General features: G+C 35.6%; 2 protein-coding genes and 1 long non-coding RNA gene across 3 annotated transcripts; 2 read left to right on the top strand and 1 right to left on the bottom strand.

The window, feature by feature from the left end:
• Positions 1-2,272: 2,272 nt before the first annotated feature.
• Positions 2,273-8,160, top strand: LOC120341419 (lectin-like). Its single transcript, XM_078114460.1, has 4 exons — positions 2,273-2,366; positions 2,799-2,873; positions 6,127-6,271; positions 6,706-8,160. Exons 1-4 carry the CDS (start codon positions 2,273-2,275, stop codon positions 6,950-6,952), a joined length of 561 nt encoding a protein of 186 aa, XP_077970586.1. The 3' UTR covers positions 6,953-8,160.
• A 680-nt stretch (positions 8,161-8,840) lies between these two features.
• On the bottom strand, positions 8,841-11,443 carry LOC144425111 (alpha-N-acetylgalactosamine-specific lectin-like). Its single transcript, XM_078114442.1, has 5 exons — positions 11,380-11,443; positions 10,823-10,897; positions 9,921-9,959; positions 9,479-9,626; positions 8,841-9,096 (listed from the first exon to the last, which is right to left on the bottom strand). The coding sequence occupies exons 1-5, from the start codon at positions 11,441-11,443 to the stop codon at positions 8,841-8,843; spliced, it is 582 nt and encodes a 193-aa protein (XP_077970568.1).
• A 4,086-nt stretch (positions 11,444-15,529) lies between these two features.
• Positions 15,530-16,895, top strand: LOC144424454 (uncharacterized). Its single transcript, XR_013476723.1, has 3 exons — positions 15,530-15,727; positions 16,386-16,460; positions 16,843-16,895. It is a non-coding gene; the product is annotated as an uncharacterized LOC144424454 (long non-coding RNA).
• The last annotated feature ends 3,232 nt before the right edge of the window (positions 16,896-20,127 follow it).

The raw sequence follows: 20,127 nt of genomic DNA, 5'->3' as shown, positions 1-20,127 counted from the left end.
AGCATTTTTTTCGTGTAAGTGTGCCGTGAGATTTTCCCTGAAAATTTGGCGCCGCACGAACAGAAAATTTGGGAACCGCTTGTCTATAATGAAAGTAGGACTCATGTTACATGCTAAAAAATCTTAGAACAACATCATGAGCGACAAAGATAAATCCGTGTGGGATCAAAACATCACTGAACAATGTTCGCTTCTGCAACTTAGAAGAGAATAATGTTCGTTATAGAAGATTGGTAGAGATTTGTATTTCGTAATGACGAACAGATTTAGATCTGTATTGCTCATCTATCGCGTGTTTTATCTTCCTAGGGCAATGAACGTTGATGACATGTTTTTTATTCAATAACCCCCATCATATTGTATGGCGCTTTATTATTATTGTACAAGGAAATTATATTGGCCTTAAGCTGACGGGAGGAAATAGCGCGAGCGCGATGCTTTATCAATGACACTATATCATTTTACAATAATCTCTCCTAGAAATTTATTGGTTATATTTTTTAGCGAGGTTGTAGGGAGTATTGAATTGAAACTGTATTATAAAATAGCTAAGGACCCGATAGTGTGTAATATTTTAAAAAAAAATGAGGGTGGTCTATTTTGCAGAAAACAATTTAGCGAGATTTAATATTTAAAGCAATATATACCAAAATGAAATTATATCTAATTTTTCTTGTAATTGCCATTTTACTTTTAGCCTGTTCAGCAAAACAAGGTAAGCTGAATGATACAATAACCTTCATTTTTTGGCGCTCCCGTAGTATGTGTGGCAGACACCGGAACGTAGTATGTGTACCAGGTTAGGTTAGGTTAGGCAATAATTTTATTCCAATTTTCCTTCTTTTAGTTCTATTACGTGTTCAGGGACTAATCAAGTGACTGCCGTAGTATTTGTACCTGAAATCAATGGCCTAACTCTAACCTGGTACACGTACTACGTTCCGGCGTCCGCCATCTTGGTTCACATACGACATAAGTACCCAGTTTTTTGTTTAATAGAAATCAATTTTGTTAACAGTCGTTCATTGTTTTTATATAATACGTACTCGTACGTCAATAACTCCGAACAAAGCTCTGCACAGGCAGTCACTGTTGGGTAAGGATAGGCTTACCATATAAATATAAAAAAACGAAGGATTGGACAAACCTTTGGTTCAATTACGAGGCTTAGTATATACAACTCTTATGAATAGTATTGATATTCTAATCATTGGAAAACGCGCTCTTTTTCGGCATTTTGGATAATTTAATGACAGTACGGCTAAGATTAGATAATGAATTGGAAAATTGAACATATAATAATTATGACATATAATAGTTCTCTCTCACTTACTGAAGTAGGGAAGTGAGTCGGAAACCAGCGATAAATAGACTGCCTTATTAAGATTAAAAAGATACTTTGTATCGATATCAAATAAAAAAAATATTCATGACTTCCATACTACATGACCGGGACATTTGGGTCTATCGGACTGGACAGCTTGTCAAAATCGGGACTGTCCCAGCCAAACCAAGACGTATGGTAAACCAAGTTAAAGAGCTATCATAGCTTAATCCAGTCCGGCATTGCCTATAGGCAATTGGGTATACTCAATTTATTATACCCGAGTGGGCACGAAATTTCAACTCGATATTTCAACCAGCGATGTTAAAGTCCAGCAGATTAACCAGATGGGTTACCGCAGCCCACTTCATTACAAAACTTTCTAACTAACTTTGATAGGTCAATTTTGCCACTGCGCAAAACGTGATCAGTATTCTATTTAGTTTAAATACTAATATTCATAATATGTCTTGGGTCGGAGCAATGAACCAAAATGTGTTGGCATCACAGGTTACACATCTTGGGTTCAAATCCTATGCGTTCCACTTTACCCAAGACTCGTTCGCTCCAGTATGGGGCTTTCAAACCTAGAAGTTACTTACATGTCGTTAAATATCAGTGGCCGCTGCTGTACAAGGCCTTGTCAGGAGCGAAACAAACGGATACCTAAACGATCGTGGGCGACCGGTAGGCTCATATATTCTGTGATGTTTATTACGAAAACAATGAATATACAGGTCAAACGTCGAATACCGAGCAAGCTTACGCAGAGGGTGTGTGAGTGAGGGTATAATCCCAATTATCTAAATAATGAGCAACGCTTGGAATATGAAACATAAGGTCAGATAACAGATACGACCACCGTAATGTCAGTAAATGATAACAACGAATGCAATATGAATATGACGTTATGATCCCAATTATCAAAATAATGAGAAATGTTCAAATATGAAGCAGAAGGTCAAAGGAAAGATATGGCCATTGTTATGTCAATGTGTTGATTATAGAAAATTTTCACCGAATGCCATATTAACGTGTGTCGGTGAATTATAAAAACCAGCAAAACTTTAGCGTAAATTAAGAAATATGACATTTCGTTCTTGCAGCACTTTATCCACGTGTAATACAAATTCAAAACCTATTAATTGATAAGTTGGTTAGTAGATTAGTATTTTTTGCCCCTATCCTTTCTCAATACCCTTCCTCTGTTAGATCCGTATGCATATAATGCAAGGATGCTGCAGCAGGAATAAACATGACTATCCTATTAAAAATTCTTGCTGCACACTAACACAAATAGATTTGCAAACGGTCCACTTTCTGTCCGATTATATATAAACAATCCTAAGACATGCTTTCGTTCTAGAAATCTAGTAGCGTCTATCAAAACTGAACTACCTCCCAAAACATTTTGACTTCATACACAGTTTCGTCTTTAACCTTTTTATCATTCAATATTATTTCAATCACACAGATGGATTATGTATTCGAAAATTGAAGAACGGTCGTTTGATATCTGAGGGATCTTGCGAAACTACTGATACCGAAGGTAATTAATAATCGGCGTTAACTCGACCCGTGTTATTTAGTTGAACGCGATGGCCTAGCTCAGGGGTGTGCAACCTTTTTCACGAAAGGGCCAAATACAAACTCCGCCTACGAAAGTCTCTGAATATGAAAAATTTGTAGTTTTCATTTGTTATTTCTCTGCTCTCTTTTCTTATCATGTGTACCTCACAGAATTTTCTACTTACGAAGGGGCTTCCGTAATTGGAACAAAATTAATTTGTTCTAAGCCCCTTTGCAAGTAGAAAATTTCGTAAGTACGGACGCTTTTTACCTGAAAATACATTTATCCGTTCCAAGCCCCCACAAAATTCGGACGTAATATTTGACTACTTAAGCGAAGACCGTGGAGATTGGGAGGACGGTGATCGGAGGAGGTGAGAGGATGATGCGTTAAAAGTTGAAATCTAAGAGAGAAAGTTATGTACGAAAATGAGCACACGCACATGAAAAAGAGGACTAATGGCATGACAGATAGTTGATTGGCTAGTGGCAGGGCAGCTATTATAAATTTAGTTTTTATATTGCTCACGACACCATACGTTTATTAAGTAAAACGCAAATATATTTACGCGATCACTGTCATTATCAAATGAGTAAACCTTATTCCCAAATTCCCATCGGCCAATAAAAGAGAATTAGGACCGGAGATCTTCTTTTATATTGCGAGTCGGCGCTGATTTTTCATATCGGCTGTTATGATTTTATTTTTGTTTATAAATTAATACCGTCAACTTAAACTGCTTATTGCAAGAAATGAGAAAATGTGCTCTTATGTTCGATCACTATCAAAATGAAAGGTTGTACACAATAATTTACACAATTTGCTTTTAGATTTATTGCCGAGGCCGCCCAAACTATCTCGACAAAATTGAAATACACGATAATAATTGTAAAATATTTTCAATCAGAAACATCTTCGACGTGTAATAGGTAGGGCTGGGAATGGTTAACGATTAATCGGTTAACCGATTTTAGATGGTTACCGGTTACGATTTATTTTAACTGTTTACTGACTCGAGTAGAAATCTTTTTTATAACGAACAATTTCTTCAAAAATGATTACATCATCGCAAACTTATCTTCTGCGGCTTTTAATTTAAAATAGTATCATTAACTGTATTGGTAAGGAACCAATAAATGTGAAAAATAATTGAAGTACCAAGATTTCTGATTATGAACATTTGACAATGATAAGTTCAGAATTAGATACCGTGCGAAATTTATTGTTCCAGATTTTATTACAAAATATGTATATTTGATGTCATCCAACAAGCGCGCAGTTGATGACGTTTTCCTTCATGATATCACAGAGTAGAATTTGCATGTCGAACACACTGAAAACTTGTCTCATAAATGACATTTAACGGATTCGGGTTTTATTACGAAAATACTTCCATATGTCCGAAGCACGCTGCATATCTCTTGCAGCAGAGCGATCATGAAATTATCTCGATTCGTAAATAATTTTGAGCGATACCGGGATAAGATCAGATCACACGAAATTGCTTCTATTAACCATTGTGACGTAACAAGCTAACATTGTAAACTATTACATCAAATGTCACGATTCGGTTTATCGGTTAACCGGTTGATTTTACCTGGTTAACGGTTAAAGTATTTCACCTGAAATTTCCAGCCCTAGTAATAAGAACTTCAAGTCAGCGCTATAATTGAAATTCTTTCATGCCAACTTTAATTTACTGCCGCGCCACACACGACTGCCTTCGATTACGATAAAAAATGAAATAATTGTAAAATGTTTCAAATCAAAACGTTAGCGGCCGTGGCGCTTGGATATGTGGGTTATATTCGATATTCTTACAAACACGAAAAACGATATTTGAAGTTCGCGATATCCCTGGTTCAAGCACTGCATTAAATTAACTTGAAATAAACAAATGTCAATACACGCGTTTTTTGTTTTCGGTTTTTGGACTTTCGTATGCAGAAAATCTTTATATTTTGGTTATTAATCTTACGGCATTGTTCGGGGTCCTGGCAGAAATTTTGAGTAAAAACGCAAAAATTTCTAAAGAAAACTTTTATTTAAATTTGTTGTCACACCGAATTTAAACGAATTCAGTTAGGCAGAAACACGCTTTTATAACATCGTGTATTTCCAACAAGATCTTGCTAGCTAGTTTCACTGATATTACAGTGGCACCCGGGTACTGGTATAGGCTTTATTTAAAGATCAACCTTTATTTAAAGATGTTCTGGGACAACTGAGAAAAAGTGTCAAAGCAAAAGGTGAACTATTTATCTCATTCTGAATTGGACTTATGTTTGTTTTTAATATATTTAACCAAGAAATCGAATGAAAATGTTGTAAATTTATTACCACAAGTGAAGAGCGTATGGTGTATAGAAGTTTAAAAGTCAAAGATTTCACAATTCCTCTGTGTAATCTGCGATTCCGACATTGTCAAATCTGACGCTTTAAACGCTGGGTTGTCCAACCCGTGGCCCGCCGAAGGTTTCCGAGTGGCCCGCGTGGTATTATTCGAATCTCAATTTTTTCACAAGCCATTATTGAAACATCTGATAAATAAAATATTTCTCGTTATTCAAACGCGCGAGAAGCACCACCCAGCTATCAAAAGACTATTTATGTCCCTTTGTGAGCGTTATTGCGGGAAAGAGATGTTTGAATTTATTTTTATCGTATGCCATGTATTTCAATCTGCTTTCTGTCTTTTTTCCATGAAGCTAAAAGGGGCAGTTTTGATGACCTCAATATTTGACAGCACTTAGGCTACTTGTACGAGGAAGTTTTGTCGCGAATGAACCTTGTCAAATCTCCCGTGAGATCGCCAATTTCTGACAGTCATATGAAAAATTCGCTTCGCATTGCAGCATCGTTCATCGCACCGAACAATGACAAACTTATTGGATGAAAGCGGCGTCATACTTGACATTGAAATATACATGTGTGATAAAAAATTTGCCTTACTGTATCTTTGTATTTTCATTCTTTTTATAATTTTAATGTGAGTTTTTTTTGGTGAAAACTAAAACATAACAACCATGTCAAGTGGCCCGCGCAATCATTCGTGAACTAAATGTGGCACTTTGGCCAAAAAGGTTGGACAACCATGCTTTAAAGCCTCTCGGTCAATGCTAAGCACCGGGGGTTATCTAGTATGCGCTCACCGCTAAGACGAATATCTTGTAATATCAATGAAAGAAACATCTAGCTAGATATCATAGTTCTTTATTCGTGTTTTAAACAGAATTCAAGGGCTGGTACCGAGCAAGCAACGGTTTCTATTACAAACTATTCAACGATCTAATCAATTACGCAACAGCAAAATCAGAATGCCAGAAACGAGGGGCGGATCTGGCATCTACTGGAGTTAGAGACCCTACCGTCCGCAGGTGATTGAAAAATTTAAACTTGAATATTTTCAAACTATCAGTTGGGTTTACGGGAGTCTAATTAGCTTTTCTTGCTTTATGCCTTTGTGCAAGTGCGTATTTTCTGGAGTCAAAAGATGTTTTCGACTTCATTTATTCGTAACATTTGTGTGAGATAAGCATTGTGAGTTTTAGTTACCATTTTTATCCATCAGATGCGCAGCAGACAAAGTTTTGAGTCATACATTATTTTTTGGGGGGAATACAAAATATTTAATTAACTATTGACTGAGAACATCGCGCAATGAAGCTTACCAGGAGGGTGTAGATGAGAAAGCAACATTGAACACAAGCAAAAATATCTACTTTCCCTTACCTGCTCTACCTCGTCGGTGGATCCGTATATGTACGGAAATAAGTTAACTATGTTAATCTGTTGTTTTTTTTTGATGCAGAGAAATAATGCCATTGATCAAAGCTGGCAACGATTTTACTTGGATTGGTTTAGGCAAATTTGAAGGTAAATTCATCTGGGGTGATGACGTGATTTCAACTCCAATTAATACGGATTGGCATGAAGGAGAGCCAAGTAATTCGGGAGGTGACGAAGACTGTGTACATTTTTGGCCTGAGAATAAATGGTATTTGAACGATGTAGCGTGCAACAGAGACATGAAATATATATGCGAGGCACGTGCTTAAAATACTTGATTCTGTTGTTATTCTCATTTCTTTTGTGATTGGCTGATATTTTGGTACTCCCGTTGTATGTAAACCGGAACATAGCGTGTGTACCAGGTTAGGGTTGGGCCAAGATTTTATGCCGATTTAAGTTTTTTTTTTTAATGTCATTTCATGTTCTTCGTTATTAGACAAAAGCAGGAATTCAGTATTTGCATTTTCATGCAAATTTATTTTTGAGTTTTTTTCGTTTCTTAAATATTACTTATATCTTTATTGAATTCAGGAAGGAAGTGTTTTTGCATTAAATGTATCTCGTTTATAACTCACTGAAAAATTTGGTTTGTAATGAGTTATTATGCAAATCTATCTAATCATGGATTAAATATTTGCATTTTAATCATTTTCGGGTGAATTGATTTTGCATTTCTTTGTTATTGAATTCAGAAAATTGAGGATTTTTGCATTTGTTTATAACTCACCGAAAAATTTGATTTATGACTAGACACATATCTTTGAACTAAATTTAAATATTTGCATTATGTAAAAGAGTACTATATGTTTGATTTGTATTAACAATAATGTTCAAAAGTATTAACCTCAAGTTGACAAGTAACATTTTAATCGAATCGAATTGCCGCCGCTTTGTTTTTTCGCCGCCAAAGGTTGAGATGGATTCCCCAAATTTTTTTTTATTAGAGTCATACTTTTACAATGCATTTTGTTTCCTTATTTTATAGAGAGTTATTGGTAAATTATGTTTTTTTTGTATGTAAACACGTAGCGAACTGTTTGAGTGATGAATTTTAAGTTTTCAGTAATTTATGTGTTTGGAGGACCAATTGAAATAAAAAAGTCTCACACAATTACATATTTCCCAAGTACGCAGGTTCGATTTGATTAGAAAACAATATTCGATTCGTTTCTGAAATCAGCAGGTATTCAAAAATGGCCAGCCCTACTGACAAGTAGACCAATAAATTTGCTGTTGTCCTGTTCATTTTGACAAATGCATAAATTTATTCTCGTTTTTTCTTTCACTGTGCTCGTTTTTGTGAATTCCCTGATTTGATTGATTTATTGATTGATTTTCGACATGCTTCACATGCTTCTCTTTTATATACAAAACAATTTTATTTTCATATTCCATCAGAATACAAATAATATGCCGATTTGGAATGCAAAATATAAAGTAGTTATGTATAGACTTATAGTTTATTGTATATATATACGCATCAATTTGATTAAATATTGAATCAAAAAATAAGCAAGAAAGATGAAAAACATAAATTTATATATCAAACCTGCAATACAAAACAAATATATACAAATTAATTACAAAAATGTGATGGATTTTAACAAACATGAATAAAAATGGGATTAAATATTGTGTATATAGAATAAAATTATGAAGATAAAACTTCCAACAAAGAAATAAATTATTTGTTGAAATGTAGACGTTCTGGTAACCAAACAATCAATTAGATTTGAGAATAGGTAGGTTGCGATTATTTTCATTTTCAACGCTGGTTATCGTCTCAGGGGTTGGCAAGGTTTTTGGACCAGGGGCCAGAAATTTTGACCATGTAGACTGGCGGGTCATGTAAGAGTGACGTAAAAAGTTACTTTTTATGAACAATATTTACAGTGTTTGAAAAGCAAAGGTGGAAAACAATAAGCCTCGTGCCAAAACTAAATTTAATCGCAATCTCATCAATTTCAATTTATTTTAGCTAAAAAAAAGGTGGTTTTATAGTTGGTTGTGGCAACATCAGGCAGGCCAGATCGAGTTACCTATTGAGCCGGATTTGACCGCCGACTTTAAGTTACGTTACTACATACATGCTATGGCGTGGTAGACCTCACGCTATAACAAATCTTTAATTGAAATCGCATTCACTAATGTCATTTAAAATCGTCCTTTTTCGCAAATATAATATTGGCGTTCTGAACATCGGAAATCATTTAACTTCCAGTTTTGGTCACGATTGAACTCTCCACAATCTTCATTCTCTCCGTAGTCGTCCGGTTGTCCAGCAGTCCAATCGGTATTCTCTCTTGTTGAAATAAGGCCATCAGCCCAAACAAATCTTCCTTCGTGTTCAATGTCATCCAGGCCAACCCAAGTATTTTCTCCTCCTGACTTTACCATTTGGAGTATTTTGCTGCAAATAAAAATGAATATTCAAATTATTCAATCAAAAAGTTAAAATTCTTTAAATTGAGGTAATCTTTTGGGCATCATATTTTAAAAATGCTCTTCAACGAACTTCAACGATTCTGGGTTGAAAACATTTTGGCTCCGACGACATTTCCGAGAAAATTTAACATTTAATAACAACAAAAGCTTTGGCTATGCAATTCGATACACTGTTAATTAGGAAAGCTTTGTAAATTTGACTACAATTTCAGAATCCGGGTATTTTAAAAATCCGACTGTGGTTCCATATAGCCATGATTAATGAGATCCTAATGTATTTTAAAATCTAAGTAATTCATATGCCAAGTAATATGTCTACTTGATGTTTCCAAAAATAATCAACCAACCTGCGGACGATAGCATTCCTTACTCCCACTGATGCAAGATCGGCTCCTAACTTTTGACAACTTGATTTTGCAGTCGCGTAGTTGACTGGGTCTCGAAATAGTTTGTAATAATAATTGTTGCTTGATTTATCCCATGTCTTGAGGTCATCTGTACATATTTATATAATAATATATACATATATATAATTAAATTTCCGGCGTTACTATTTTAGAGCCATAATAAGCCATCGCCGTACGCTAATTCTTAATTTACATCCGGTAAACTCAACTTATGCATGTGCAGAGCATGTTAAAGAAATTGTGGAATCAATAAATTTTATACGCCATATGCTCTTGGCTTGTGATAATGAATTTATAACATTTTTATGATTCGATTTTTTGGTAAAAGATATTGAAAGCAGTCTCAAAATTAGTTCAAATCAAAATGAGATAAATAGTTCACCTTTTGCTTTGACACTTTTTCTCAGTTGTTCCAGAACATCTATAAATAAAGGTTGAAGTTCGAGTTAGTAAAATGTGAGAGCGTTTATTTTTTATTGCCAAGACACAATAGGCCTAATTTAATTAGTGAGTAAACCTTTCGAAAAATCACGAGACAGGAAGCCAGGTATACTAAATGCATTGAAAAAGATTTGACACAGAAGTTTAAAATAAAAAAATATCTAAACCATCTAAGACAAAAAGACGAATATTGAATTTAAAAAAAAAACGACAAACTTACAAAGAATAGTTGCTTTTTAGACTAAGTTTCTAATCAAAGTTTAAAGACATATTCACCAAAGTGTTTCAATAAAAAAGTTGAAGTTTAAAAATCAAAAATATATGTTTTTCTCAATTTCTCAAGACTGTTTATTTTAAATTTCCCTATATTTGGGTTTAATCAATCGCTGTACTGAATGCTGTAAAACAGGGGAGTGCAGCCTTAATTACAGGAGGGCCGGATACAAATAACCGGGTGAAACTGCGGGTCGCACGTTTATTCAAATTAACATAGATTTTCTAGTAGATGCATGCACAAAAATTTTGGTTAATTATAATTAAATTTATTAAAAATTCGTTTCGCGGGCCTCACAACATTCCAAATTGGCACTTCTCCGTGCGTAGCACAACTTTTCCTTGTGAACCGCATTTGGCGCGCGGGCCGCAGATGCACACCACTGCTGTAAAATATTAATCACTGTATGTAATTATAATTTATTTCCTTATAGAAAGAAGTCGTTTATACATTCTTATATCCCGTTTCCTCAACGTTGGACCTAAAGGTTCTTGGTAATTCAACAATCACACTTCGACTCTAACACCGCCACTCAGATTAATCGAAATTTAATAGAAATATAAAATTACCTTCAGCACTGGGATTGTTGCAATCTCCAACCGAAACCCAGCGTCCATTCTTCCATTTTGTATAACAATGACCACCTGAACATAAATGCGCACAATACGTATTTAGATTTGAAACGACCCAGAAAAATACTCAGAAAATTTCCAATTGTTATACGGTGTACTCGCTGCTCGGTACAAGGTACAAGGTACAACAAGGTATGTAGTGTATGTACCAGGTTGAGGTTAGACAATAATTTTATTCCGATTTTCCTAGTTTTATTTCCATTACTAGTGCGAGAATACCTATGTTATCCAAGTAAATATACCCCCTGCCCACAGGTTTCATTCCCTTTATACAACTAGAAGTAAAGTAGGCAAACAAAATTAGGTAAAGAATAATATATATTCGGTTCGCCATAGAGTTCCCACTTTATTACGCACTGGGTGAGGTGGGGATCTGCGATGCCAACATAGTTAAATCTAACGCTTCGACAACTTGGTCATCGCACCCATTCGTGCTTACTTATCACAATAAAAAAAAAATAAAATAAAAAAAAATTTAAAAATGCAAAAATTACCTCCTCCAACCAAAGATATATTAATGATGAACAAGCAAAGCGTTCCTATAATGCAGAGATTCATTTTCTCAATAACTTTTCAATCTAATTTACTTCTGCAAGTAGCGTTTTAACGTCCCACTCGAAGTAAAGTCGACACTACCACAACTGCTAGAAACGTTCACCGGCACACGTTTAATATGGCATTCGGTAAAATTTTTCTGTCATCAACACTTATAGACATAACAGTGGCCATATATTTCATTTGACATTCTGTTTCATATTTGAACATTTCTCATTATTTTGATAATTGGGATCATAACGTCATATTCATATTGCATACGTTGCAATTCTTATAAAATTATCATTTACTGACATTACGGTGGTCGTATCTGTTATCTGACCTTATGTTTCATATTCCGAGCGTTGCTCATTATTTAGATAATTGGGATTAACCCTCACTCACACACCCTCTGCGTAAGCTTGCTCGGTATTCGACGTTTGACCTGTATAATCATTGTTTTCGTAATTAACATCACAGAATATATGAGCCTACCGGTCGCCCACGATCGTTTAGGTATCCGTTTAATTCGCTCCTGACAAGGCCTTGTACAGAAGCAGCCACTGATATTTAACGACATGTAAGTAACTGCTAAGTATGAAAACCCCGTACTAAAGCGAACGACTTCTGGGTAAATGAAACGCATGAGATTTGAACCCGAGGTTTATAACATGTGATGTCAACATGATTGAGTCCTGTGCTCCAACCCAAAACATAATTATCACTCTCGGTATGTAAACTGAATAGAATACTGATCACGTTTTGCGCCATGGCAAAATTTACTTATCAAAGTTAGTTAGAATTCTGATTTTTTTAAATAAAACTCCGGAATCTTCTTGTAATAGAGTGGGCCACGGTAACCTAACTGGGTAATCCGTTGGACTTCAACTTATGACATCGTATGTTGAAATCCCGATTAAAATTCCGTGCCCACCCGGGTGTTATAAATTGGTTAAGCAATCCCGGTCTGGGAAGATTAAGCTATGGTTTACCTAGGCCAGGGGGTGGGCAACCCCTGGCACGCGTGCCAAACTTGGCACGCGAGCCCATTTATTCGGCACGCGAGCGAGGCCTCAGAAACGAGATCATTCTCTTTCAAATAAAAAGTTTCGAGGCTCTGATTTATCTGATGAAGCTCGGTGTTTGTTTATTCATTATCGTTTGTTAACAATCTGTTATTCATTTGAAATTTTAAACTCTTTTTGTCTTTTCATGACATATGGCTACAAAGAAATATATTATGACGTAACAACTGAGTTAGCTCTTGACGAATTGTAACGAGACACAGCATTCATTGGGGGGTTCATTGTTACGTAATATATAGTCTGTGCCACCATTTTTTTTCATTTCTGATTGATTTATGGGGTTGTACAGCTCATGTTGGTTAGAGTTACTTGCTAACTTACCGAAATAAATTGATTTTGAAAGAAATATAAGCAATTATAGAAGGGAATACAAGAGAGAAGTGCAGAAAACGAACTATCGCGTGATTGGGAAGCCATTCCCGAGAATTTTTCGTGCCTCAAAAACTTTGCAACTGCATGTTTTTATCTACAGTTTCTCAGTTATGAACTTTATTAAGTCTCATAACAGGAGTAACCTGGAAGATGAAACCAGTAGTTCGTAACTTTCTTTCAATGTAAATCTCTATCAACGGTAATGCAGCAGCAGAAGTATCACTGATATAGAATAAGAAAAGTAATAAAATCTATTTGTCGGACTGATATTTTCCCGAATAGTGAATCTGTCTGTAGCTTACATGTTTAGAAGGTTTATAATTGTGTATTTTTGCTTTAAAAGTAACAAAGCATTGTTTTTAATTTTGGTTGGCACGCGGAAGAATTTTGTCGTTAAATTTAGCCGATATGGGCACGTGAGCCGAAAAAGGTTGCCCACCCCTGACCTAGGCTTATCCATACGTCCTGGTTTAGCCGGGACAATGGATGTTAATGGAGGGAGTCTATTTTATTGCTGATTTGCGACTCACATCACTACTTCAGTAAGAGAATGAGAAAACTACTGTCATAACTATTATATATATGTTTAATATTTCAATTCATTATCTAATCTTAGCCGTACTGCCATTAAATTATCCACAATGCCGAAAAAGAGCGCATTTTCTAATGATTTGGTTATCATATTCATAAGATTTTTATATACAAAGTAAGCCTCGTAATTGAACCAAAGGTTTGTCCAATTCTTCGTTTTTTTTTATATATGGTAAGCCTATCCTCACCCAACGATGACTGCCTGTGCAAGGCTTTGTTCGGAGTTGACGTACGAGTACGTATTATATAAAAACAATGACCGACTGTCAAAAAAATTGATTTTTATTATACAAAATACTGGGTACTTATGCCGTATGTGAACCAAGATGGCGGACACCGGAACGTAGTATGTGTATCAGGTTAGGGTTGGGCCATTAATTTCAGGTACAAATACTACGGGAGTCACTTGATTATTCCCCGAACTCGTAATAGAACTGAAAGAAGGAAAATTGGAATAAAATTATGGCCTAACCCTAACCTGGTACACATAGTACGTTCCGGTGTCCACCATCTTGGTGCACATACTACGGGAGCGCCAAAAATGCAGGTTATTGTATCATTCAGCTTACCTTGTTTTGCTGAACAGGCTAAAAGTAAAATGGCAATTACAAGAAAAATTAGATATAATTTTATTTTGGTATATTTTGCTTTAAATATTAAATCTCGCTAAATTGTTTTCTGCAAAATAGACCACCTCATTTTTTTAAAAATTGAAATTATATTACACGCTATCGGGTCCTTAGCTTTTTTATAATACAGTTTCGATTCAATACTACCTACAACCTCGCTAAAAAATATACCCAATAAATTTCTAGAATAGTAATTATTGTAAAATGCTATAGTGTCATTGATAAAGCATCGCGCTCGAGCTATTTCGTCACCTCAGCTTAAAAGGCCAATTCAATTTCCTTGTACAATAATAATGAAGCGTCATATGGGGGTCATTGAATAAAGAATATGCCATCAAGGTTCGTTGCCCTCTGAAGATAAAACATGCTAGAAATTAGCAATACAGATTTAAAGCTGTTCGTCACTACAAAATGCAGATCGCTATCGATCTCCTAACGAACATTCACTTCTAAGAAACAAACATTGGTCAGTGATGTTTAGATCCCACACGGATTTATCTTTGTCGCTCATGATGTTGTTTTAGGATTTTTTTCGTGTGGTACATGGGTCGTATGCTTATAGTATAGAGATGGAGATAGAGATATTGTAAAATATTATCTACCAGGGGTGTGTGTGACTTTTAATATAGAAGGGCCAGATACAAATAACTGATTGAAACCGCGGGCCGCACCTTCATTCAACATAGGCATTGCAGTAGTTACAGGCACAAAATTACAAGCTTACAAGGTATAGGCTCTGCAACGCAAAGGAATTGGAATTACTCGCACGTACTAGATTATCCTAAATTAAAATCTCGTTTTGCGGGCCGCACATCGTTCAAAATTGGCACTTCTCCGCGGGCTGCACAATTTTTCTTGTGGGTCGCATTTGGCCCGCGGGCCGCAGTTAACTTTTCACAACCTTGATCCAAACTGTTGTTTTAAGGGAGGGATTTCACATTCATCCCAGTGGAGAAAAAAACCTTTAAGACGACCGATCATGTGACGAACCACGGTGACTCGTTTGGTTACCAGTTCATGTCGAGTGGTGGTTTGCTAAATTGGAATTTTATTAAGATTGCATAGATCAAAATCACGTATCGCACATATAACCTAGTTCTGGTTTAAACTTCCAAGTTTTCCAAACCATTAAAAATTAGTATATATATACATAATGTTATTCGTATGTGTGTTATCTGATAATCTAATGTTGATTGTCACCAGAGCAGTGAACCGCTTCGCATCTGCGTTATTTCAGCTATTGATTGCATTTCTTTATTTTTCAATGGATGGCCCTTCGTTCAACCAGGAAATAGGGTCGTGAACGTACAGTAAAAATCAGATCCTCATGAAAATACCAACAGTTGATTTTGTTTTTCTTCGACACTCTCTCCAATACTATTATTAAAAAACACGGATTTTAACTCACACATTTATTTCAGCTGTAAGCAAGTTACATTTATTGATAGAACTTAACTTATACTAAAGGAAACTGGCTGGGAAACAAGATTTACTGAGACAACAATTTCTACTGATCAGCAATAAGGTTCTCTTTTAATTTTTCTTGGTGATCTACTGTATTTCAAGAAAAATGAAATGTTTTGTCATTATCAGTTTTATTTTTATGACGAATATATGGATGACTGAACAAGGTAAGACAACAGTAATGTAGTAAATAATGTTTTATGAATTATTCAAAACTATGATGTAATAATAACAACATCTCAATTATAATTTTTCATACAATTCTGCCCGAAGGAAAAAACGATCTTCTTGAAAGCGACCATAGTTTCGAGCACGGGTGTGCAAGCTTTATTACAGAAGGGGCAGTTACAAATAAATACACGGTTCGCATCTTCATTCAAGGCAGGCATTCCAGTAGTTGCAGGCACAAAAACGTTGGTTATTGGTCTTATGACATGCGTTGTTTGCTTTGCTCGGGCTCAAGAATAGGCTTTGCAACTCAAAGGAGTTTCAATTACTTGCACGTACTAGATTAAACTAAATTGAAACTCGTTTCGTGGGCCACACACCATTCAAAATTGTCACTTCCCCGCGGGCCGCACAATTTTTCTTTGTGGGCCGCATTTGTCCCGCGGGCAGCAGGTTGCACACCCGTGGTTTAGAGCAGTGGTTTTCAACGAGATTTCCGTGGGATCCTAGCGCTCCCCCAGTACAGTCTCTGGGTTCCATTCAAATATTAGTGTCGTTGCAACCGTAACTATACAGACTAAGCGTTGTAAACTGGGCAACGACGCATTTTTGCCAAAGTCAACTGATTTATAAATTTTCTTCATATCTAAAATTCAGATGGTCACTGCCTTACAAAGTGGAAGGATGGACGTTGGGTCTCTGTTGGCGATTGTAACAATCCCAGTGCTGAAGGTATAGTTTTTTTTACTCACATCTTGGTTCACATACTACAGGAGTACCGACACAAGAGCAGAATCAGATAATGAGACTTGAAGATTAGATGTATTTCAACTAATATTCATTTTTCATAAGACATTTATTCGCGCTTTCCACTCTATGTAAACAGACACTGATATTCCCTTACATAAGACCTAGTCAATGACGCAAATTTTTTTTTGCTTTAGTGACAAGCCATCATTCCCTCCTATTGAAAACTCATTATTTTTGTATGAAAATTTTCCGTGCCATAATGTCGAAATAAAGTTTTCCCTTGAAAAAGTTTGTGCAACAATGTGAAATATTATATTATCATGTTATTCAAAGATTAGATAATTTATAAATTTCCACTTTTTAGGTGTTCTCAAACAAATGAGAGAAGATGTCGCTGTAAAAGAGTTGAATGGTAAAATATAATAGTCATTTATTGTATTGAGAAATAATTATTGAAAGAAATACTTGGGTTTGATTATTAGGTGGTTTGGTATTTGACAATTATTCTGCACCAGATAGGACTATATTTCATTGAAAAGCTGATGAATAGTGGAATGTGATAGGCTCTATGTATTTTGAATTTTGCAAACTTACTATGTTCGAGTCATTTCCAATTCGAATGCTTGGCAGTTCTTTTCATAAGTTTTAACAACTTGTGAACTATCCTGCCAAACGCCCATCTCGTAATTCTTTTTCATTTTTTTTGAACATTACAGAAAAATTCAAGACTTGGTACCGAGCCAGTAACAATTACTTCTACATATTATTTAACGATAAAGTCGACTACTCAACTGCTAAGGCAAATTTTCAGAGTTATTCAGCAGATATCGCGGCCGTGGGCATTCGAAATCCTGCAATACGCAAGTAATAATAATGCTGTATTGATTTTTAAACCAATTCAACCTTACACGGCCTATTTGACATCTATGGATTGTTTTTTTATGGCTGTCAGTATCGCCTTCTAGTAATCGCTTCCGCTTTAATTTCCAGTGGTTGAAGATTGCTTTTGTCGCTAGAACGCTACTTTACTTTTATTTATTTCAAAAACGTTTCTTTGGAATTCGTTTTTCACTCTGAAGTTTTTGTATGATGACGTCATCAAATCAAAACTGCGCACCGTGTGGTGGTTCTGCGATTGCAAATGGACAGTGGCCAGTTGGCGCTCCAGAAGTGTGTTTACCAATATGAAGGCAACTAATTTGTTCCCATATATTATATCAAGTTGTGTAAGGGGACTGAATCCTATGGGCAGGGCTTATATTCATTTGACTAACACAGACAGTCCCCGAACTCGTTATAGAACTAAAATAAAGAAAATCGGAATACAATTATGCCTTGACCCTAACCTGGTACACACACCACGGGATTACCAGCCAGTCGAGGTCGGGAAGACTACCGATATCTTACTGTAAAAGATTTGATACCGGTACTACTTCGTTTTGGCTTTCGTATCCTTATATTTGAGCATAAATCTCTTGTTTGTATTGCAGCGAATTGCTTCCAATGATAAAGGCAGGGGAATATGACACTTGGGTTGGCCTGGATGATATTGGTCATGACGGAATATTTATATGGGCTGATGGTTTACAATCGACTAAAGAAAATACTGATTGGAACACAGGAGAACCCAATGGCTACGGAATGGGTGAAGATTGCGTGCATTTTTACGTCGCTGACAATTCGTGGAAGTTGAATGATATAACATGTAGTATATCAATGAAATATCTTTGCGAGAAAAGAATTTGAAAAGGGTTTGACCATTGTTGCGGAGGCGGAGTCGAAATTTTAAATATCCGGAGCATGGATGAACACAACCGAATGTTTTACTATTTCGAATACATTCTGAGAAAATATTTTTGAATATATTTTGTAATTAGTTTAAATGAAGTTGAAAATAAATCAAAATTTCGTATAAAGTTGTAAAAAATGTCCACAACTATCTCCTAGAGAAGGGGTGCGCACGAAATGGTTTGGCCACCCCTTTTCTAAATAATATAGCAATAAAGATAAAGTCAAATCGATCACCTCACTAGAAATGAAAGTAAATAATGAGATAAAAACATATGTTAGTAAAGAACGAGCTAATAGAGCAGTGGTTCTCAAATGGCGGGAAGCGCCCAGCAAAGGGACGCAGATAATCTATTTTAGGGGGCGTGAAGCTAATTGAAAATAAAAAGTTAGATTTGATCTTGCCAGCCTTATTTTGAACAATTACATTTCTTTATTTTGTATATTCACGTTTGATGCACGTATTTCCAACGTGTTTTCTGAATAAAACATACTTTCGCCTTACTAGCAGTTATTTATGGGATATTTTTACCTAATTATCATTTTTGAAGTGGGGCACGAGGGGCTTAAAAAGTTTGAGAACCACTGTAATAGAGGGTGATCAAACAGCTAAACAGAATCAATACCAAAAGCAGATACAGATTACCACATTAATGTTTGTGGTACAGGGTGAATTAGAACAAACACTAATCATGGATTTCTTAAAACTTTACATGAAAAACTTCTTTTACACTCGAATTTTTGTTAGTGAATAAATGTGCCCTCAAGTTTCAGTATTCCAGGGCTTTTCGCATCACAGTTATATTCTATAACCTTGGTTATTACTTATTGATCTTGTTACTTATATATATATATTGTTACTTATCGATCTTGATCAGTAAGTATGGTGATAGGTATTTGTTTGTTTGTCTGTCTGTCTGTCTGTCTGTCTCTCTGTCTGTCTGTTTTTTTGTTTTTTTTTTGTTTGTTTGTTTGTCTGTCTGTTAGACAGTTTCGTATCTTACGCGAGGTTGAATCTGCTCCTAATTTTGCGTGTAAATTCATCATATCTCGGACCAGAAGCCTATTGATTTTGAATGAATTATGCCGTATATTTACCGAGGCATTAATTAGTTAGTGATGGGACGCGCGGTGTCACTATAGAGTCGGAGCAAATGAATCGAAACCGCAGTTTCTGTTTTGGGGGATACCCTAACTTTATATCGTTATTCTTCCGTCTCCGATCGATATTCTCGTGTTTTTTTATGGGCACACTGTTTTTATCCGTAGTTGTGTATAACCAATTACGAAATGAGATTACAATAGAATCGAATATTTTTAAGCACGTGCCTCGCATATATATTTCATGTCCATGGTGCAACGTACATCGTTTAACTTGCATGTATCCACAGGATAAAATTGTACACAATTTCGTCACCTTTCCATTTATCTGGCTGTTCTGCATACTAATCAGTGTTACTTTCAGTTGAATCTACGCCATCAGCCCAGATGAATTTACCTTCAAATTTTCTTAAACCAATCCATACGTGATAGTTGCCAGCTTTGATCAATGGCATTATTTCGCTGCAACAAAAATATTAACAAATTCACTCAGTTCTATTTGTTTAATTTGGGATATTATTCTTGTATCATACGCAGACGAAACCATTGACGCAGATGCAAGGAAGAGTAGAATTTTTTGTGTAACCCTCGAAAAAAAAGTTGAATTTAGCATAATAATCTAACCTCCGACTTTTGCCAGTTGGTACGGTATCAGGATTTCTTCAAATATATACTACAATTCTAGAGAAAAGTGGGGATCGATTTTTCTAGTACCTAGTAATTTTCCTAGTAATTGCCATATGCATAGATAATAAATTGG

This window comes from Styela clava, chromosome 1 (assembly GCF_964204865.1).
Source record: "Styela clava chromosome 1, kaStyClav1.hap1.2, whole genome shotgun sequence".
Lineage (NCBI taxonomy): Eukaryota > Metazoa > Chordata > Ascidiacea > Stolidobranchia > Styelidae > Styela > Styela clava.
Note: the sequence above shows the minus strand (reverse complement) of the source record. Positions and strands in the feature narration are given on the sequence as shown.